The 23,582-nt window shown below is 39.3% G+C and overlaps 1 protein-coding gene across 6 annotated transcripts in view; it reads left to right on the top strand.

Annotated features, from left to right (window-relative positions):
- The window catches only part of CLEC1A (C-type lectin domain family 1 member A), a 33,341-nt gene that overhangs the window by 4,935 nt on the left and 4,824 nt on the right, over positions 1 to 23,582 (top strand). Inside the window, exons 2-7 of one of the 6 annotated variants that reach the window (XR_009617455.3) lie at positions 7,597 to 7,695; positions 9,035 to 9,211; positions 13,391 to 13,542; positions 15,758 to 15,876; positions 16,935 to 17,616; positions 21,450 to 23,126. Coding sequence is in view for 3 of the 6 variants with exons in the window: in XM_060658415.3 (XP_060514398.1) it covers positions 7,597 to 7,695; positions 9,035 to 9,211; positions 13,391 to 13,542; positions 15,758 to 15,876; positions 16,935 to 17,085 (698 nt within the window). In the remaining 3 variants the exon portion in view is untranslated. The other 5 variants (XM_060658415.3, XR_013556867.2, XR_009617452.3 and 2 more) reach the window with 5 other exon arrangements.

The following is a 23,582-nucleotide window of genomic DNA, read 5'->3' as shown; positions in this document are numbered from 1 at the left end:
TGGTTAGAATTAAACTTTCTGAGGATGAGCAAGGTCACTGAGAAGGAGAATGGAAAATGAAAAGACAAAAAAACCCAAAGGAATAGAGTTCCGAGGAGAGAATCAGGGGCAGGATGGATGAGACGTTCCAATAAAAGCTACTAATAATGAACGGTAAACAGTGGCAGAGGTGGACCAGGAGAGAGAGAGACATTAAGGAAGCCAAAAAACAATAACTTCAAGAGAAATGGAAAAGTCAATGGTGAATTTTAAAAATAATAAATAATAGGGGCGCCTGGGTGGCTCAGTCGGTTGAGCGACCGACTTTGGCTCAGGTCATGATCTCATGGTTTGTGAGTTCGAGCCCCGCGTGGGGCTCTGTGCTGATGGCTCGGAGTCTGGAGCCTGCTTCAGATTCTGTGTACCCCCCTCTCTCTGCCCCTCCCCCACTCATGCTCTGTTTCTCTCTCTGTCTCAGAAATAAATTTTTTTAAATAATAAATGTTGCAGAAAAATGCAAGCAAAAGGAAGGCTAAAAACAATTTATTGTTTTAGCAATAAGAAGAAAAATAGATTATTGGTAATTTTTAATACCAGGACTTTGGAAGGAACCTAGTTAAATAGGAAAATAAACAATTTGTCATTTTCCTTTTTAAATATTTTCTCTTTTTGAGGAGTTAGCTGTAAAGAGAAAAGATCAAGTGTCAGATCTGAGGTATTATTGCGCAAGTGCGTTTGAAAATTATTTATTATTATTATTATTATTTTTAAGAGTCTAGTGAGGCATTTTATTTGCATGAACGTATTCCATCCCTAGAAGAAGAATCCCAGCATTTTCCCTCCTGTGTGTTTTCATCATGCTTCCTCTGATAGGCCAACGTTCCAACAGAAGACTATAAACCTATCAAAAGAACCTGAAGACATATTAGGGTTTAAGAAAAAAACATAAAACACTTTAATGATACATTTATGTTCTACTTTACCGCTGCTTACGTTCATTACAATATTCTCAATTTTTTCTAGCTTTTTAGCTTCCCTTCCTCAACTAAAGTGTCACTTACGTTCCATGGCATAAATCACATCTCACTGATCCAACAAATCTTTAAGGCATACCTATTTAACATCAAGCAAGATGGTAGGCTTGGAAGGCTATTATTATTATTATTTAAGCGAAGTATCGTGGACCCAAAATGTTTCATCGGTTTCAGCTGTGCAACTTAGTGATTTGACAAGTTCACGCTCTGCTCCCCACAAGTGTAGCTGCCATCCATCGGCACACGATGCTATGGCAATCGCACTGACTGTGTTTCCCATGCTGTCCCTTCCGTTCCTTGACTTATTCATTCCATAACTAGACGCCTGTACCTCCCACTCTCTTTTACTCATTTTGCCCACCCCGTCACCTGCCTCCCGTCTGGCAACCGTTTGTTTTCCGTACATTGATGAGGAGAGCCGATTTTTAGGTGCTTGGAGAAGTGGAAGGAGTAATGGGAATCAATTACAAGAAAATGGCAGGTAACGCTGTTGAGGGTGTGTAGAAGGCCACAAGAGCAGATAGGGATGAACAAGTTCCTGACTGTGTTTACTCATGCGAATATCCTTGAATGAGGTGACGTTTGCTCTTGGCAGAGCAAGATGGGCACTAGTAGTGAGGAAGACGTGGGCAGGGACAAAAGCAGGTAGGTAAGAGCTAGCCTGGGGCAGTGTATTAGTGGGTAAAATTAAGAAAGGCAAGAACTCAGAGGGAAAAGGTGAAGTATTACTTTTGGATGGGAATTTAGATAGGATAAGATCATTGGGGGAATCACCCGCAGAGTCAAATGCAATGACAAGGTAGATTTATGGGCTGAGACGTAGTCTTCAAAGAAAAGGGGCATATGAGGAGGGACCTTTGGCAGATGAAGCTAAAACGTTGGATGGGATCCTGCTACACAGGGTCTTTTATACCAAAAAAGACTTGTTTTTCCTTTGGGAAGAACTTAAACTTGTATTTGGTGGCAGAGTGGAGAAGGTATGATTTAAGGTGGCTATTTCTGAGGTGTTTCACAATAAAGAAGTGAAAAGTAGTAAGCAGTAAAACACTAGAGTCTTTCCATAATTCCATACGGAACTGCCATATAAGGACAAATATTGATGTGGGATCTGTTGGGAGGCTAGGAAAATGATTTAAAAATTTCAGCCAAATTTCATTTGCTCCTTCACTTACTAGCTGTGCAAACTTAAGCAAATTAAGCAACTCCTAGATACTGCAGTTTTTAAAAATCCAAAGGAAGGTTAAAAATAGTGCCCTCTTGGGTAGTTTTTGGATGAGTCAAATGAAATATGACCACATAATACACTCAGTAGTTGTCATTATCAAAAGCTGTGTGTCCTTGGGTAAGGGGACTCGCTCCTCTAGGACTCAGTTACCCGCCTGTAAAATGGGGATCATGAGGAGTATCTACTCACAGGGGGTTGTAAGATACGAGATAATGCATAAGGCATTTATCTTAGTAACTCAAGGAGTGTTAGCAATCTTTATGAGTAGCGATGTTATTTTTGAATTGTGTTTCATAAGTGAAACTTCTTAATTAAGATATAAAATTGACTCACCTAAATTTTACTCAAAAACATATGTGTAATCGACTTTCTAATTGCAGTGAGTTAAAAACTCAATGATATTCTGCAAATAGGTTATACATTTTTAGATGCATATTCTTTTGAAATGATAGGAAGAATAACATCCATTTACTTTTAGAGAGAATGAAAATATTAAATAGGATTTGAAATAAAATCGTAAGATAATGAAAATCTGCGTTTTCATGAACACTGAAAAATATTCTCAACTCATGGCCCCTCAAATATTCTACCAGAGATTTATTATGTGCCCTATGGGAGGAGTAAGGAAACAAAAAGAAGTTGCTAAAAAGACAACATTGGAAATTTGAAAGTCAGATATCTAATCGGCAATATCTCATGATTAAAAAACGTTAAAAGTAATTTCTGAAAGATGATGCACCTTGCCACCGGTCTAATTCGCCTCCATTATGTCTGTGAGTCCTGGTAAAGAAGTCTACAAAGTGTGCTGTTAAGCATGATGATGTAATCCTGTCTCTGGCCCTAGTTTGCCATGTGGCTTTGTGCAGATTATTTAGATTCTCTGTGTCTTTTCCAGCTTTTAGTATGCTTTCTCTTTCAGAGGCATACTAAAAAACTACATCTGGTAATACAGGTGTCATTTCTTATAGGCCCTGGGAATGGAGCCTTTCTTTCAAGGGAAACTCCTCCTTTCTGACGCCTGATGAAGAAAGAGTAACTAACGGGTCAAGGATGCCAACTCTCTCCATCTACAACGTTTCTTATAATTACAAAGGAATTTGCCTTCCAAACTTGACCTCAGCACTGTAGCCTTTTATAATACAGTTATAGTAAAACGATACAGGAAAGGGGTGGTTTTTTTTTTCTATATATATCTTATTATTCCTAAGGATGTTTATACCATTCCTTGCCCTGTCCACACCTTTTTCTAAACATGCCTCAGGGGACAGCACAAGGGTTCTCTTCCAAAAAATAGAACCACGATAAAGCCAAGCCAAACTGAAGCATCTCCCAGGCAGTTTTGTTTTTTTTTTCTTATTTCAGGGTGGAGGTGGCCCCTAGAGACAGACCTCATTTTATGATCAAGACACTTGGAATAAAACTCAGGAATATTAAACTTAGAAAAATAGAGGGAAATATAACATAAAAAAAAAAAAAGAAAGAAAAAAAAAAAGAAGTGAAACTTTCAACTCCAAGGGCTTTCCATTATGGAAGCCCGGTTTCCTGGGAAATGAGCACACCTCCTGTAGAAACTCCCTAGGGTTGTGTTTTTCTGAGTCTTGAGATAAACAGGAAGAGATTGTGAATACTGAGAGAGGGAGGCAGGGAGAGAGAGGGAAGGAGGGAGAAAGGGAGAAAAGGAGGGAGAGAGAGGAGAGGCAGAGTAGAAAAATTTCCAAATGACCAGGGAAAGATGATTCTTTAGAAGGGAATTTTTGTAACTTTGTTCCTTAGCAAAAGATATAGACTCCTGCTTTTGTCTTCTGTCCTAGAGACAATCTTAGGAAAGGTCATGTATTTATTCTTTACATGGATATAATTATTATTAAATAATATTCCAATATGTTAAGTCCATGCCCTCGCTTTACAGTAAAGGTTTAAGATTCTTCTTTTTTATTCTTTCAGTAGAAGATCAACACCTCTCTTGGGCCCCGATATTATACAAGGAAAAGCAGGTTTCTTAAGGGATAGTTTGGTTGATTTCTATAGTTTTTCTTTCCCTTTCCCTTCTTATTATTTATAATTTGGACCAGGGAAATATTAGTCATAAAAAAGGAACAGCATTTAAGAAATAGTTTATGCCTTTCAGAGTGTATTAATATAAGTAGGTTTCAGCAGGAGTAGATAGGTATATGACAGATATTTACATATAATCTGCACCTTCCTTCCTTCCTTCCTTCCTTCCTTCCACATTAATTGAGCTTATTTCACCTGATGTTCTAGGTACTAGAACTGATGTTTTTCTAGTGATTAAATAGACGATAATCTTCTTCAAAAAGGAGCTTACTTTCTATTGGGGTAAGACAGATATAAACCGACAGAAACGAGTAAGATATATAATATATTTGATAGTATTAAGATATATAGAGAAAAATAAAGCCATCATGGTGGTGGGTGCACATATGGGCTAGTACCTCTGGAATCCAGAAATATCCACCTATTTAAGGTTTTTTTGGCCATAAGGAACTTTAAAAAGACTTAGGGTTTGGAGAGGGTGTTTAGCATCAGCTATATTCTGGCTTCTGATCTCGTTCTTTTATGTTCTGTTGATTTGAGATACTCTTAAGTCAATGCCTTGACAGTCCAACAATTTCCAGGAAAATTTAGACCAAATCACATAGGCCAGTTAATCAAAGGAAACGGGGAAGAAAGCACATCTCTCCAATATCTGTTTGTGATTCAGAATCTCACACAAGTCAGTGAATAGAAACCAGTATGGCTAGAAGATGAATTTAGCTGAGTCCACCTTCTGCTGTCAGAAATATGGCTGAAAACGCAATAGATTTTTAAAAATCAACAATGTTTAGGGTGCCTGGGTGGCTCAATTGACTAAGCATCTGACTCTTGATTTTGGCTTAGGTCATGATCTCCCTGTTGGTGAGTGTAAGCCCCCCCTCAGGCTCTGTGCTGACCTTGCAGAGCCTGCTTGGGATTATCTCTCTCTCTCTCTCTCTCTCTCTCTCTCTGCCCCTCCCCTGCTTACACTCCGTCTCTCTCAAAATAAATACCTAAACTTAAAAAAGAAATGAACTCCTGGACCTCTTCCAAGGGTGCATCCTTTAAATGGAAAGTTGAGGAGCAGGGAGTAGCCTGCCAATTAATTATGCAGGAGCAGAGGCGGAGCTAACACAGGTTAACACAAAGGACAAGTTTGTTTCAAGGTTAAACAGAGGCCACTGTGTGTAGAATCTTTGAATGAGGGGAGAGTAGTTCAGAAAAAAGAATGAAAGAACTAGGTAGGGTCTGGAAGAACAAGACTCTTGTAGAATTTTATTTTAAGTGCAGAAAAGCTATTGGAAGCTTTTAGGTAGGGAAATAACATAACCCAATTTAATTTTTTTAATTTTTAATTTTTTAGTTTTTTAAATTTTTTATTATTTTTTTCTTAACATTTATTTATTTTTGAGACAGAGAGAGACAGAGCATGAACTGGGGAGGGTCAGAGAGAGAGGGAGACACAGAATCTGAAACAGGCTCCAGGCTCTGAGCTGTCAGCCCAGAGCCCGACGCGGGGCTCGAACCCATGAACCGGGAGATCATGACCTGAGCTGAAGTTGGATGCTTAACCGACTGAGCCACCCAGGAGCCCCTAATTTTTTTTTTAAAGAGCAATCTGAGTCTTTATGAAAAGTAATTTGGATTTTTTTCTAACCGTAATGCAATCCAGTGGAAGTTTTCGTGGAGGTGATTGTTAGTAGAAAATAAGATTCACAGTTTAAAATATATCAACACCAATGTCAAAAAATTATATATATCTTTTTGAGAGAGAGAGAGACAGGTAGAGACAGACAGAGAGAGAGAGAGAGAGAGAGAGAGAGAGAATCCTAAGCAGGCTCCTCCCTGTTAGTGCGGAGCCTGAAGCAGGGCTCACATTAGGACCTGAGCGGAAATCAAGAGTCAGATATTTAACTGGATGAGCCACCCAGCGCCCCACACATTCGCTATTTCTACACCATCATTACTACTTATCATTCCTCACATTCGCTATTTCTACACCATCATTACTACTTATCATTCCTCACTTGGAAATAAGGTGTAACACAAATCTCTGTACCTAGTACATGACATGGAGGACCGTGTCAAAGGGGAGATGAATTCAGATGTCTTCAACCTTTTTGTTTTAGGGCCTGACCTAACGTTCCCAATGAAGGGAAACACAGTTTCAAGGAAGCATCAGAGTTTTATTGAGGGTTTTGCTCTTTCTTTGTTCATTTTAATCACCATGCTAGATGCCACACGTTCGGGGGTGGGGGCAGCGACTTCCTTGTAGGATACCACACAGGTCATTCGGATCCATAGCTAGCCTCAGCAGGTGACGGGTTCCCTGTTGACTCAGTAGCTCCTCTGCATTTACCACAGCACGACTGTGGGGGTGCAGCATTTGTTATTTAACTGTTCTTTTTTTTTTTTTTTTTTAACGTTTATTTATCCTTGAGACAGAGAGAGACAGAGCATGAATGGGGGAGGGTCAGAGAGAGGGAGACACAGAATCCGAAACAGGAGGGAGACACAGAATCCGAAACAGGCTCCGGGCTCTGAGCTGTCAGCACAGGGGCCCGATGCGGGGCTCGAACTCACGGACCGCGAGATCCTGACCTGAGCCGAAGTCGGCGCTCAACCGACTGAGCCACCCAGGCGCCCCTGTTATTTAACTGTTCTAAATTGAGATAGCTTAGATCCATCCTTGAGCCCCTGATGATCACGTTTCTTGATGGTCCATTTTGACGGAGATATAAATGAAATGAACGAACAAAATCTTTACAGGAAAGGGGCTTTCAACAAAGAAATCCCCAAAAGCAAACAGTAAAATGATCACTTCTCATTAGTCATACGCAATTTGCTTTTCAGAAGAAACACGATGCGGAACGTGGGGGGGGGGGGGGGCGATGCGTCGCGAAAGTAACAGCACACTAATTTCACCTCTCTGCTGGTGTGAACAACAGTTCCTCGCTGAGGCAGTTCCATGTCTTTCATAACTCGGATTTTGGCAAAAAGAAGGTTACACAAACCAACTTATAAAGATACTGGCAATGCTTTGCTGGATGCAGCGCAAAGTAGAACGGGGGGGGGGGGGGGGGGAGGGGGCAGGGCGGCGGAACTCAGTGGGGCCGGTGAAGGATTCCCGCTGTGTAAGTGAGGCTTGGCAGTGAGCCTTTTAACAGCATTCCTGAGGATGGAGGGCATGTTATCTAGCCCCTGGTTACTGTTTTCCTGCAGAAGGGGTTCCTTCCCAGAACCAGCTCTTCTCACTTGCCTGCTGGTGGCAGAGATCCAGAGGAACAAAAAGCGAAATCCTGCCTTTTCCTTTGTTCCCTGCAGGGCACCGGCCTCCCTCCTCAGTTTGGCGACCAGTGGCCCTGACCCTGCTGACTCTGTGTTTGGTGTTGCTGCTTGGCCTGTTGGCCCTGGGGCTTGTGTGTAAGTCTGCGCTCTGACTTGGCGGGAGGATCTTGGTTCTAAGGGTTGTCTGGGATGAGAAATACTTTTATGATTTTTTTTTTTTACTTTAATTCTAACCCTAACCCTAACCCCATGGGTACTTCAGTGTACCTTATTCTAAAGCACCCATGTAAATGATGAGTAGTGAAAGAAGCATTAAGATGCAGCAATCGCTTGCCAGCTAGACTTTTCTACATTACGTTTGAGATCGAGCAGGGTTTTGTCCGTTTCCAGGTCGATATTTAAAATCAGCAATTTTTAATGCATGCATGATTTAACCCTCTTTTATTCTACAAAAGAGTAGAAGCAGTGTTTTTTGCTCTTAGTATGCATGACTCAGCAGGCTAATACAGAGGGAAGAGATTTCATTGATGTCTACCCCCTCAATATAAGGAGGACAGACTAGGTCCTTAATGACCACAGTATTTTTCAGAAAGCCCAGGAAGTTATAGAATCATTTTGCAAAATCTTGTGAAAACCAAACAAAGAAACATGCGTGTGGAAAAGTCTTGAAATTTCAAACCAGGAAGCACAAGTTCAAAAACTAAAAAAGCGAAGTGGGTGAATTTGCTTCATGAGATTGAGACCCTATAGTAATGTTTCCTGAGCAGTTGAAGAAGGTGGTTCAAGACATCGTAAGTTTTTAAAATTAAAAAAATATATGTTTCTCTTTCTACCATGGCCTCCAAAGTTTTAATTCATTTTGATATAATTTGTTTCATGACCGCCGTTACTTTTAGGGATATGAAGCAACTTTCATGATTCATGAAGGACTTTTCTACTTAGATTTAGAAATCTGAAATCTGGAGTTTAAGCCTAAGGGTTGGTTGAAATTTTCTAGACAAGAGATATTAAGGATGTTGCTTGTTCTCACTGAACCCAGTGGGAATCCATAAAACTATGGAAATGATAATAGGACTACTTTAATGACTGAATGAGATAACAATATATGCTGATTGTCCATAGTCAACATAAGAATCATTAGATGAGTGGATTTGTGGTTTCAGGTTAAGCAGTGCTATAAGCGTATGCACAAAATATTTATTGAGTAGTGAATATGGGTGAAGATTTTAGTCCTGAAGTTAGAAACCGTTATTATGATTCTACATTGTCAGATCAAAAGACGGAGTTTGAGATATTAAACTGCTTGAGACAATACAATTTATTGTGTACTGCAGTTCAAACTTGAATGCACGCGATATGAAATCTCAAAGCATGAGATCTTAAACAGTACAATGTTTTTTCTTCCCCGTATGTAAAAAGGGGAAGTAGAAATGAAGAAACCAGCTGTCCAGTCTGACTTGGTAACTCGGGTTAGTTTTCCAGTTCTACCAGCTTTCCAACACTCAGCAAGACAGCATTTCTAACAAGGAAGAAAGATTGGCGAATCTCTCCCGACAGCTGCAGTCTCTCCAGACAAAGAACAGGAAGCTTGCAGAAATTTTGCAGCGCGTGGCTGAAAAACTGTGTCGTGAGCTGTATAACAAAACTGGAGGTGAGTCCTGTTTACTAAGCTCCCTCCGCCCTCAGGATATCTGTCATGGTAGAGCTGACTTTCCCATCCATGTACCTGGGAGTCACATAATATTCAGTTTGTTGTCTGGCAAACATAATAAAGAATTTTGGCGCCTCCCATCCCCAGTTACTGGATCATTTAGTTCAGGTACCTCTGTGTTATAATACTAAAAAGATTCTTTAAATTCAGACATTTAAAAAAATTTTTTTTTAACGTTTATTTATTTTTGAGACAGAGAGAGACAGAGCATGAACAGGGGAGGGGCAGAGAGAGAGAGGGAGACACAGAATCTGAAACAGGCTCCAGGCTCTGAGCTGTCAGCACAGAGCCCGACGCGGGGCTCGAACTCACGGACCGTGAGATCATGACCTGAGCCGAAGTCGGACGCTTAACCGACCAAGCCACCCAGGCACCCCTCAAATTCAGACATTTTAAACAATAAAAACAATTAACGTTGAATAACCAAGATAACAGTGCACGTAAATAAAATACAGAGTTATTTCTTAATTTACCTTGGCACATAAAGAGCTGAGAGTAGTATACATTTCGTAATGCGTTTATAAATCTTTTCTCACTGAGAAGTTAATGAGCTCGTAACTATAGTTCTCCCATTTTAAGAACCACACTGGCATCAGGTTAAAAATGCTGATAAACGGTATCGGGGCACCTGGGTGGCTCAGTCGGTTAAGCGTCCAACTTCGGCTCAGGTCATGATCTCATGGTTTGTGAGTTCAAGCCCCGCGTCGGGCTCTGTGCTGACGGCTCAGAGCCTGGAGCCCGCTTCAGATTCTGTGTCTCCCCTTCTCTCTGCCCCTCCCATGCTCATGCTCTGTCTCTGTCTCTCAATAATAAATAAACAGTAAAAAAATTTTAAAAAATGCTGATAGGCTGAATAAAATCACAGTCATTTAAATCCACTCTGCCTTGCCTGGGTACCAGAAATCTGCATTGTGGTGATGATGACAATGCCAGTGATAGATGAGCCACGCTTTGATGACCATAAGACCGGAAGCCTCATCTCATTCCCAGGGCTTTTTCTCCTGTCTTTTTTGGGTTTCATCATGCCTAACTCTATTCAAGTTAGTCTTCTCTTCTGTTCTGCTCATTGTGTGAGCACAGGAAGCAACCCACATTTCGAGTCTACTTTTTATTTTTCTTTCAGGGACTTTAAATTGGGTTGAAGTCTTCCTCCTCCATACGGGTATCACTTCCCACGCTAACCAGACAGCCAGACTGCGTGGTTAGCCAGTAAATGGCACCCACGTGCACGCTTCCATTTCTCTAAGTGACTCTTTTCCGCATGACTCATGGCATCACTGGTCATGATTTTCTTTCTTTTGTTTTTCTTTGTTAACTTTCTTGAGGAATAGTTGACAAATGTAGTTGTGTATATTTGAAGTAGATAACGTCATGGTTCGAGGTACACATACATTATGCAATCATACTCAAAGTCAAGATGATCAATGCATCTAACCACCTCATAGAGTCTTGTTTTTTTCTTCTTGTGCTTCCGACAACCCGCTGTATGTTGTCTTCTACGGTGGGCGCTGTGCCTTCGAAAGGTAATCCAAGTTTCTCTGAAACCGGTGGTATCTGGGATTTACAGCTAGCTGTATAAAAACAAACAGAAAGCTGGATATGCAAGTAAACCATGCCTCCCTTAAATATAAAATCTACACGCCATCTGTTAACGATATCCCTTATTGCCATGAAAATGTCCATATAGCTTTGGTTTGATGTTCCTTCTCAGTTTTATTCTGATGCTCTCCATTCCTTTCCCATTATCCATCCATCCGTCCACTCTTCCATTCAGCTAAGATTTATTGACCACTGACTGATGCATGCCATGCAACGTATACACAGATTTCTGCCCTCATAGACCTCTTGCTCTATTGGGGTGGTGGTAATAAATAGACTTAAAAACATAAAATAAGATGATCAACTTGTTCCAGTGTGCTGGAAACTTTTCCAGCTTTAGTATTGAAAGTCCCACATTTTGGGAAAGCTCAGGTTTCAGGTACACAGGAAAGGGTTGGTCAAACTAAACATAATCTATAAGAAGGTAATCAATCCTATGGAAAATAAAGTAGATAAGGCATGAGGCATCAGGCATTTAGGGATAGTGGGTTGCTAATTAAAGTAGGGAGACCATAAATTCCTAATTAAGGTGAGGAGCAAGATTTGAAGAGTTGGGGGAGTTAGCCATGTAGATAATATGGGGAAAGAACCAGCCAAGGAGGTTCTGGAAAGAACCAGAACAAGAAGTGCAGGAGCCCTCAAGTGAATACAACTGCCTGTTCAGGGAATAATAAGGAGCCTGTGTGCCTAGGGCAGAGTGAGGGAGTGGAGAACTAATAGTGATTATTTATGGCGTTAGGTGACATGGTAAGGGATTTGGCTTCTATTTTGGGCAAAATAAGGATCCACTGCAGCATCTCCGGCCGAGGAAATATATATTTGACATGAGTTTTAAAGGCTAACTCTGCAAATAGACTGGAGGAAGGAAGAGTGAAAACAGAGAAATGACATCAGAAATGGCTTTTGCAATCATCCAGGAGAGCGATGATGGTTCCTCAAACTAGGATGTTATTAGTGGAGATGAATGAAGGATGGAATAAAATGGGAGGTGAGAGAAATAAAGGAGTCAAGGATACCTCCAGAGATTTTGGACAACGCAATTAGGGGAGATGTGATCAAGTGAGATGGGGCAGAATTCTGTAGTTATGAGGGGGAAGGTTAGAAACCAAAAGAACACTGTTTTGGGCCTGTTGAATTTGAAGTATCATGTGGATATCCAAGTGGAGAGCTGAGTAAGTAGTTTGCTATAAAGTCTGGGCCAGAAATATCAACTAACTTACGAAAAATCTCCCAAATTATTTACTTATTTAAAACTTCGTTTTACCTTAAGAAATATTTCACATACACACACACAAAAAAATACAAACAATAACATCATACCCATTAGCATATTGACCATTTACATTGTAACATGTTAACATTTTGACACTGGGTTGTTTTTAAAATAGATATATTTTTATGGAATGATTGAGTTCCCATACCTCCCTAAGGACTGTGGTTACAAATATCTGTTCTCAAAAGCCCAAGGCCATGTACCCTCACCAGTGTTAAAACCATGGCTTTCAGGGAGATTTACCCTTTGAATTCATACTTTGCTTAGTACTTATGCTTTTTTTTTCTTAAATTTTATTGACTTTTTTTAGAATGAGAAAAGAGTCCATATCTTATTGGTATATATTGCATTTTAAAAAAAGCCTTTGGGTGCCTGGTTGGCTCAGTTGGTTAAGCATGGAGTCTTGATTTCAGCTCAGGTCATGATCTCATGGTCATGAGGCTGAGCCCCTCGTGGGGCTCTGTGCAGGGCATGGAACCTGACTGGAATTGTCTCCCTCCCTCTGCCCCTTTCCTGCTTGAACACGTGCATATGCACATGCTCTCTCTCTATGAAAAAAAAAATTTTTTTTTTTACAATTATTCAAGAGAATTTTGAGGAAGAAAAGTACGGAAGCTTCAGTTGTTTCTTAAATACCATGCATAATGAAAAGCTCTTTATGAAACTGAATATTCTCTGTTACATATGGCAAGAAGCAAGGAAGTTCCAATCATTCATTGCTAGGTTCCAAACTCCATGAAAGCAGGTAGTGTCTGTTTTCATTTTTTTTTTTTTTTTAGTTTTTTTTTTTAACGTTTATTTATTTTTGAGAGCGAGAGAGGGAGACAGAGAGAGAGACAGAGAGAGCACAAGCAGGGGAGGGGCAGAGAGAGAGGGAGACAGAATCGGAGGCAAGCTCCAGGCTCTGAGCTGTCAGCACGGAGCCCAACGCGGGGCTCGAACTCACGGCCCCGGGAGATCATGACTTGAGGCGAAGTTGGATGCTTAAGCGACTGAGCCACCCAGGCGCCCCTGTTTCAATTTTCACTGGATATTTTCAAATTGCACTGTATATTCAGTACCAGTAACAACTCATGGCACATAGAGAGTGTTCGGTAAACATTTGTAGTTATCATTACCTGGGCAACTAAATAAGAGAAAGGGCATCAATTCTCTCTTGAGTCATCACGTACTATTATAACTTCAGGAAAGGAAAGAAGGTAGACCTGGATAGAAAAATAACGTATCAAAATTGGTTTCTTTCCAAGAACACAGATGCAGCCCTTGTCCAGAAAAATGGAAATGGCATGGGGACAAATGCTACCGATTCTGTAGAGACAGCAAGAGTTGGCAAGGCTGTGAATATTTCTGCATTGCAGAGAACGCCACCATGCTGAAGATAAACACGCAGGAAGTGCTGGTAAGATCCTGAGGCTTAGTCAGTGCGTGAATTGTTCGCAAAAGGAGATCTTTCAAAGCGCCTTATAAGAAGAATCTAAGGAGTCAATGCTCACAGAGTCTCACACTTAACTGCCATCAAGGCCTAAGTCTTACTCCTGTTGTGTCGAGTGATTCCCTGGGTTATGGAAGAAGGCATTTTCTGTTCTCCACAGAAACCCATGCCTTAGAACCACGAGAGGAGGCGCTTCAAAATCTCCACCAGTCAGGAATCAAATTAAAACCTGTTTTTGTGCCTCACCTCCTTGGATGTGGGCAGGAAGGGCACAATATGGAGGCAGTGTCAGAAAGATGAAAATAGTCCTTCCTGTCCTTCTGTTATAAAGGGACAAGGCCTTTCATTAAAAATATTTCATTAAGTAAATCATTACTAGAGTTTGCAGATAAATATCTTGCTTTCCAGAAGTTTATAACCTAACATAGACTGGTCAAGGCAAATATGAAAGTGAAATTATAAATTGACATATATTAAGTATATGCGGTTAAAATAAACTCTAAAAATCACGTAATTGTCGCCACCTTAAAAAAATATTTATCGTTGCCTTTGGATTTAGTCCCTCAAGCAGTGTGGCCGTTATGTATTTATCATTGTTTTAGCGGAGGTCTCGGCCCAGAGTAAGTAGTTTATCCACAAAGGATTATTTAATTGAAATAAAAGGCCACCTCACTATGCAAACGCTTAACATCCCTCTGGTTACATCCGAATTCCTACCTACTTTCTGAAATCTGTGATGAATAGAACTCTGCACTGTCTCTTATCCACTAAAATAATATTTGTATCCTTTCTTGACAGCTCAATTTAGGCAGAAAGGGAGGTAACTTTATTTGACTAAGACAATGTGTCGTACCATAAGCCCATCTAATTTTTCTTATTCTCTTTGTTTCCCCCACCTCTCATACATACTGAGGACTCAGGTATATAATTGAACTGCGTTATATATAATGGTAGGGAATATCGTGGAAGTTATACAGTGATTTTCTCTCATGCTTCATATCCTTGTATATATTTAAATCATTTCCATGTGATTTATATTCAGAACTTTTAATTTGAGGGATCTACTCTTCAGTCGGAAGTATTTCAACTACACTTCTTTTGATAGGCCTACTCGATGACTATTACTTAGTGATAGTTTCACATACACTGCCAATAATCTTTTCTTGAACAAACATGTGCCATTAACTAACTGAAGGGTTGAAGACATAAAAAAATGTGTGTGTCCTTAAGGAACTCATAATATGGTGGAAAAGAAGGACATAAAAATGGATAATTATCACAAATTTATATAATTTCTATGTTATCAAGAGTGAGACTAGATAGAAGGAAGTGAATAACTTAAAAACATTTCAGTATAGGGGCGCCTGGGTAGCTCAGTTGGTTGAGCGTCTGACTTCGGCTCAGGTCATGATCTTGCGATTTGTGAGTTTGAGCCCCACATTGGGCTCTGTGCTGACGGCTCAGAGCCTGGAGCCTGCTTCAGATTCTGTGTCTCCCTCTCTGCCCCTTCCCATGCTCATGCTCTGTCTCTCTCTGTTTCTCAATAATAAATAAATGTTAAAAAAAATAAAAAATTTTCAATATAGATATTAGGGAAGAAATTATATATATGAGTATATATGTATATATAAATACTATACAAAAATATAAATAGACACACATATAGGAAAAATTTCTCTGCCCTTCCTTGTCTGAGACATAAATCATCCTTCCAGATTTTCTCTTACATCTTTTTGCATTAAATTATATTCATTAGTCTTTTCTCCTTCCAGGTCAGTCCCTGTATAAAGGTTATTTTTCCCATGTTTACACTTGTCCTTCCATATTCTTCCATTTCCCAGAATTACTCCCCATCTCTTTGTAAATCTGCCTCTCGTTTTTTTATATAAACCTTAGTATTTGTGACTTGCAAATAATGGGTCGTTTATAAATCTTGGTTGATGCGATTCATGGTTTCAGAATATCAGTATACATTCCATAATTATTAAGACAAGATCAATTCTTTAACTTGGCCAAATTGACCTCCCCGCAGACACTTTTTCTCTCAAGGGCACTATCACCTATGTGGGGCAGGACTCATGTGTTGTTCTTGTATTAAAAGTGTTGGCTGGCCCTACACATCTCTGTGTGTATAGGGTGTAACATCTCTAAAGCTAAAGATTTTCTTGTGTGCCTTTCACAGGAGTTTGCCATGCCTCAGAGCTACTCTGAGTTTTTCTACTCTTATTGGACAGGGCTATCCCGCAATGGCAGCGGACAGGCGTGGCTATGGACCGATGGAACCCCGTACTCCTCTGAACTGTAAGCCTTCAGAACATTTTGTGGGAAAAGCATTTAATAGAGAGGGTTTGCTTGCGTCACAGGGTCCAACAATTGGGTTCAATCAGCATTAGTCGAACATCTGCTTCGCACTGGGTGCGGAGTTTGTAAGAGGATGGACCAAGACGTTCAAAAATAAAACGTAGTGCTTGCTTTCCAATGGCTTATAAACCTGTGAAGGAGACCTACAAACTGTTAGTGAAACAGTGGGGGCAGTTCCCCGTCTGGATGCTTTCAGAGTGTTTATCTCAGGGCCTGAAGTCCCTTGGAGTTATCAATACCCAGAGACAATATAAGACCTCAGATTTCTTGGCTTTCTGGGTAGTGTAATAGGGAGCGCATATTTATTTATTTATTTAATTTTATTTTTCATTTAATTTAATTAATTAATGTTTTTAATATGAAATTTATTGTCAAATGGGTTTCTATACAACACCCAGGGGAGCACATCTTTAAAAGTACAGTTTCTGAGACTAGATTTGCTGACGTTGTAAGAGTAATATTATCAAAAATTACTTTTACTTATATGAGCACTTAGATAGGATTGTCATGGTATCTTTTGAAACAGGTAAATGTAATACCTATCCCCAAATATATTACAGTTTAAAGCCACATTCGGACAGATACCTTTCTTCTCTTTATATTGTACAGGATATCTTCTCCCAGGAGGTAGGACATAATCAGTGTAATCATTTTTTTTTTTTTTAATTTTACAGTTAATTAAACTGAGTCACAGATGATTTCTCAGATGGTGGTAAAATCATATGATAAATTTGATGGATTGTAGCATGCATCCTAGTTTTAATTAGAAACACCTTTTGTTGCTTTAGATGAACGGATGCTTCTAAGAATGAGTATGGAAATTGAGGGGCTGAAAGTAAGAGCTTGGTGACCCCGTCTTCGCAGTAAATTCATTCTGCGTGTCTATTCTACAATTTTGTCAAGCGAAGAATACTCCCTATGTACTCTCTGGGTATTTAACATTTCACTTTAGAAGTAAACTATGATTCAATTAATTTTTTTTTTTTTCTTTCTTCAAGGTTGGAGATTATAATAGATTTCACCAGCCTAAGAAGCAGGGACTGTGTGACCATCCTCAATGGGAAGGCTTTCTCAAAGGACTGCAAAGAGTTGAGGCGGTGTGCGTGTGAAAGAAAGGCTGCAGCAGTGAAGCTTGAGAGTCTCCATTAGCCTCTTTGAGCCATTACGTGGAGGTGATTGACTCTTCCGCTATAAAGGTGATGTCAAGCTCCCTTCAGGGAAATTGAAGATCAGAACAAAAGTCAATTTCTTTATGGGCACCTGTAATAATTTGGTTTCAGTTCCTTTTTTTCTCCTATTGGAGCCATGTTTGTACAGCAAAGCAGCAAAATGGTTTGAGCCAAGCAAGGTCATTGCAAAGGATATTCGAGACATTGGGAAATGGAAAAAAAGGAGGAAAGGCAGTTTCTCTGACAGGTACAAGAAACACTTTCCTGTTTCCTGCTCAAGATTGCCAGCATTTCTGAGCTTGGGTTCATGCAAATGTTTATGAGTCACAAAGAAGTCCTATCTGCATACCACCCACCAGTCGCAGACTTTCGTAAAGTTGTAATCTACCTTCTTGACCTAGAGATGCTTTCCAACGTTCTTCCTTCTCATCATCTAATATCATCTGCCTTTTTCCATGTCTTCCTTAATATTTGGAGAAGTGAGAAACTTACTGAAGTAGAGGAAATAAAGGTGTGTAACATTCTTTACTCCAAAGGTCAAGTAGACCATGAGAAATTAGCAGTCATTTTCTATACAACGTTCTTAAATACAGAACTAATTCTTTCTGTTTCTGTTTGCTTCAGTCCGTACTTTTCCCTTCCTACTCTCTCAATAAAGCCCCCATCTGCCATGTCTAGGGCTTGCTTCCCACTGGGATAACTCTCTTTATTAGAATCTTAACTTCTTATGAACATACCTCCCCATGTTCACTTAAGACTCCAACAATTATCTCCTTTCCTGAGGAATTTCTTCCAAGAAAGAAATATTCTCAGCTCAGTTTTGTATCCCAGTTACTGCCCCAATCCTCCCTTCAGAGAGATTGAAGACCAGAGCAAATGTCAGTCTCTTTATGTGAATCTAATCATGTGAGTCTTTAATCATTTCCTATTTTCTTCCATTTGATCCATGCTTATGCCTTTCAGGTACTGAAGATTTAATAATAATAAATGTAAATAATGTGAAATGTATGTGATTTGAGAATAGATTTGTGATTTGGGGAAATTTTCAGCGTGGAGATGTTCTTCAAACTATGATAGCAACCTGTGTTTTGGTTGTTTGTGCCTTACAGAGAGTTTGTAGAGACTGTACAAGAGTACTGATTATTTGATCACTGGAAGAAGATAAGTCTTTGAGAGGCACACTGATTTCAAGAAGGTGGTTTTAGCACTTTCCTGAGATGAAATCTTTTGAGGCAAGCTGGTCATCAACACAGGGCTAAAGATAAGTCAGGGAAATTTTAATAGGTTGAGTTATCCAATCAGGTTCTGGAAAGGGGAAGAGAGACTGTGACATTTGCACACATCACTGGTTTGTTGTGTAAGCATTCCTTTCTCAGGAAGCCAATATGCACAATCATAACAGGAGTCATGGTAAATAACACCATCACAACCACTGACTGTTGGTTTATGGAAAAATCAATTCTAAGGGTTTCATGCTAGAAAGGATCATCTATTATAAATCTTTATTTGTCAGCAGTGGAAACTGGGGTGTTTTAGTTTTATTTTCAGTAAGCATCTATCTCATGGTAAAATATTAAGTTAGCAATCATGATAAAGAGAATATTTCTGTATTCATTTTCATAAGACTGCATTACTTAGCAATCACTACTTGTGGATTGCTTACTTATGAGTTAATTTTCTTTTCAATTTTCTGTCGATTCGTCAGGAAATGTCTTCGGCGTTGAACAAACTTTGTCTTGATTTATTGTGTTGTGCAAAAATAATTGCACCTGTGGCCATAAAATGAGATGTTTTAGATCCCCTATACTGATTCATTATTGGGCAAATCACTTTACCTCATGAAGTTTATTTCATTAAGTATGAAGTGGAAATGTTTGTAATTTTCTCGTGGTGCTGTTGTTGGCTGAACTGGGGTAAATATGAAATTAGTTTTACAATCTAAATTGCAATATGAAATGTAAATGACATTAACAACACGTAAAAAAAGGATTTAGTGTTTTCTTTTAAAGTTTATTTATCTATTTTGACAGGGACACTGTGAGCAGGAGTGATGCAGAGAGACAGGAAGGATCCTTGGGAGAGGATCCCAAGCAGGCTTTGTGCTCTCAGCAGGGCTGGATCCCATGAACCATGAGATCATGACCTGAGCAGAAACCAAGAGTCGGACGCTCAACTGACTGAGCCATCCAGGCACCCCTATTTTTTTTTTTTACATAAGGGACCACAAAAAAGCATAAGCAACCCTTTTTGGATATCTGTATTCTTTAGTAAATTATCGAGAGTCACTTACATTAGGAAGATGTGGAGATTTACCAAATGTTTTTTATGATGAGTGCAGATACTTAATGAATGCAATTAATAAAATAGGCACATAACAAGAAATGTGGTTTAGGACTTTAGTTAAGCAATTAAGTGTTATTTAAGTTTTGTGACCACAGGAAGAAAACATGGTTAATATGAGAAAGTCAAATTATTTTGTGGACTAAGTTGTAAAACAGGGACATGGGACACATCGTTTTGACCCCTGGCATCCTACATAACTGCAGTCTAGGTCAGGGTTGAATGACAAGTGTCTCTTTAAATGCCATTGCTTTAAAGAGACTAGCTGCCTGGAAAGTGGGTGTTGAAAAGTGTTCTCCCTTCAAATCTGCAACCTAAGGGAAAGTGTCACTTTAGATAGTGAAGAGGGAAAAAATAGCATTTACTTGACATTCTTGCTATTCTTAACCCTATTTCTTTCCATATTTGCCCTCGGTCCCATCATCTGTATCACACAACTTGCGACACTGATCACAATATGAGCAGATATTTCGAAAGAACAGAAATATAGTAGGGCACAACATTTTCTCCCCATTTTTTAAATACTTAAGAATAGGAAATAGGGGCTCTTGGGTGGCTTAGTTGGTTAAGCATCAGACTCTCAATTTCAGCTCAGGTCACTGTCTCATGGCTAATGAGATCGAGCCCCGCATCAGGCTCCCCGCTGAGAGTGGAGCCTGCTTGGAATCCTCTTTCTCTCTTTTTCTCAAAAAAAAAAAAAAAAAAAAAAGGAAATAATCATGACGTGAACTTGGAAATGTGATTTGCTAAGACATGTTTTCATGGATAATCAGAAAAAGCAGCACCGCGTGAATTAATTTTTGGCTCGTGAAAACTTTTTCTCTTCCAGGCTTTTGTGTGGTTAGTTAATTCTGAAGAAATTTCAGGAAAAGTCAAATGAGGAACATAGCCTTTCCTGGTAGATCTGAGTTCCCTAGGGTACACAATGAGTTATTTCTTTTCCTGAGGATATTGAACCGCTTTTAAAACTTATCAACAGGAAACAGATCATGAGCCCTGTAACAGCAGGAAGAGTGAGAAGTGTAAGGGGAGCTTTTACATTGGAGACATAAGCGCTTATGAAATAAGTAGAAGACTCTAGTAGATTGCCTTGGGTCTGGCCTTAATATTTGTTATTTATTTATTTATTTATTTATTTTTAATATGAAATTTATTGTCACACTGGTTTCCACACAACACCCAGTGTTCATCCCAACAGGTGCCCTCCTCAATCAACTACTTTGTAAAGGGATTCTTGTCATTTTCACAGAATGCAAAAACCATCGTTATTTTATTTACAGTGTACATAACTTTTTTACAAGGCTCGTTGTATGAATAAGTTTTTAGGATCTGGTAATATTATTATTCTATCAACATTACTATTCTAATGTTTTCCTTTTTATACGCTTAATGTACTTTAACCATAGCTTGTAACAAAGCTTCTTTACATTTACAGGATAGGGTTTTATGTTTCCTTTCCTCCTTTTTCTTAAAGCTAACTTGGATTTCAATGAGATGGATGAAAGATATCCAACTGAGTATTGGTGAGACCAACATATAAAACTTGTTATCTCTGTGCCAAGGCCCAATCCCTTACCAGTGCCTGGAAAAAGACCTTGATACTCTGGGCCAAAAGCAATCTGCAAGAAAAAAAAATTTCCACCCGTAATATCTATGTGCAAAGCAGTATTGCCACTGAGGAAATTTGTAGGGTCCTATGCCAGCTGCACTGTAGATAAGATTCTGGCTTGTAAATTATGCATCACATATTGATGGAATGACATCAGCTGAAGGATGTTTGCCTTTGGCTTCATTGTACTTTTTCTTAACAGAGTTATTAAATGCTTCCTATCCTTTCTGTAAACATAGTTCCATGACAATACTCTGAAGAATCTTGAGACAGTCAAATTGTTATTGTTTCTCGTTTATTCCAGGTTATTATATTCAACTGCCAGCTGTCAGCTGTGAAAACCAAACACAGGACTCAACTCATACTGTGTTTTCTGTGCTATTTTCCTTTTCCAGGTTCAGCAGAAAATTAGACAAAAACCCCTGTTATTGAAAAGCCCACCGTTTAAACTCCAGGTCAAGGGTAAATTAAAAAAACAAAATAGGGGCGCCTGCGTGGCTCAGTCCAACTTCGGCTCAGATATGATCTCACAGTTTGTGAGTTCAAGCCCCACGTCGTCTCTGTGATGACAGCTTAGAGCCTGGAGCTTGCTTCCCTCTCCCTGGAGAGGCTTAGAGCCTGGAGCTTGCTTCTGTCTCCCTCTCTCTCTGTCCCTCCCCCCACCCAAAAAATAAATAAACATTAAAAAAGTCAAAACAAAACAAAACATGAAAACATGCTCTTCCCATCCTTAAAGGACCTTATCCTTCAGAGGTCACCTTTTACAATAGACTTCTAGGTTCATTGAAGTTATTTCCACTAGCCTCAGTGGATTTATTTTGTTTCACTTTATTTAAGCGGTATCTTTATTGTAAAGAGAGATGAGAATCTAATGTAGCTCAGCTAGTCCTTGTGAAAATACTTTAGCTTCTCAATATTCCTGTAACCTGAGCAAGAAAAAGGGTCATGTTTATCTGGACTACATTAATAAAGTTGATGCCTACAGATGACTAGTAATTTACTCCAGATAATAATAATGAGCACTGATATAGTGTCAAACTCTAGGAAAGGCAATAGTTTCAGCAATTAACATACATTAATAATTTAATTCTCAAATAATATTTTGAAATAAGTCCTATTACTATTTTACAATGAAGAAATTGAGGCACAGAGAGATGCAGTTACAGTGGAATGTTACTTCTCCAAAAAAGACATCCAGATGGCCAGCAGACATGAAAAGATGCTCAACATCACTCGTCATCATGGAAATGCAAATCAAAACTGCCATGAGATGTCACCTTACACCTATCAGAATGGCTTAAATCAAAAGCACAAGAAACAATAAATATTGGCAAGGATATGGAACAAAAAGAACCTTCTTGCACTGTTGGTGGGAATGCACACTGGTGCAGCCACTTTGGAAAACAGTATGGAGGTTCCTCAAAAAGTTAAAAATAGAACTAGCCTATGATCCAGTAATCATGCTACTAGGTATTTACCCCCAAAATACAAAACACTAATTCAAAGGGATACATGCACCCCTATGCTTATAGCAGCATTATTTATAATAGACAAGATATGGAAGCAGCCCAAGTGTCCATTGATTAATGAATGGATAAAGATGTGGTACACATACACACGCATACACACACACACATAATGGAATATTATTCAGCCATTAAAAGGAATGAAATCTTGTCATTTGCAATGACATGGATGGAGCTAGAGAGTATAATGCTAAGTGAAATAAGAAAGTCAGAGCAAGACAAATACTATATAATTTCACTTATATATGGAATTTAAGAAACAAAGCAAGTGAGCAAAGGGGGAAAAAAAGAGACAAGCCAAGAAACAGACTCTTAACTACTGACAGGAGACTGATGGTTACCAGAGGGGAAGTGGGGGGGTGGGTGTTAAATAGATGATGCGGATTAAGGAATGCACTTATCATGATGAACACAGGGTGATGTATGGAATTGGTGAATCATGACATTGTACCCCGGAAATTAATACTACAGTGTATGTTAACTATACCGGAATTGAAATTTTAAAAATAAAAAAAAAATGCTGGAGTGTTAACCTTGAGAGTCCCAGCCTGAGTCCTTTGATTTGTGAGTACTAGAGACAGTCAGAGAGAGGAAAGAAGGAAGTTCACAGCTGTCCTTTACTGGAGATGCACTGGTACTGACGGCCTAACTACTCCTTCTACTTATATAAAGTGCTTGTAATGCAAGCGTCCAGTAGAATTCTGCAATCCTAAAAGGGTATTGTTTTACAGGCAGCAGATAGCTGTCAGTCTTCTTTCTAATATGAAAATCCATATCTCTGTCCTACTCTCCTGCAGATTCAATAGTGGAATGCCTGGAAGCCTAGAAAACATGCAAAGAAAGATCTGGCAGGCAGAGATTTTAAAAGCTTACATTTATTTATTTATATATAAAAAAAATCAGCCAGCTAGAAACGCATCATCCCCCCAGGGGCTTATAGATTTTTGTGTGGAGTTTATAGTCACTCTAGATTAGGGGGAAACAAAAGCACAAGAACATGTT

This window comes from Panthera onca, chromosome B4, assembly GCF_046562875.1.
Source record: "Panthera onca isolate mPanOnc1 chromosome B4, mPanOnc1 haplotype 2, whole genome shotgun sequence".
In the NCBI taxonomy this organism is placed as follows: Eukaryota; Metazoa; Chordata; class Mammalia; order Carnivora; family Felidae; genus Panthera; species Panthera onca.
This window is presented reverse-complemented; position numbering and strand designations above follow the sequence as displayed.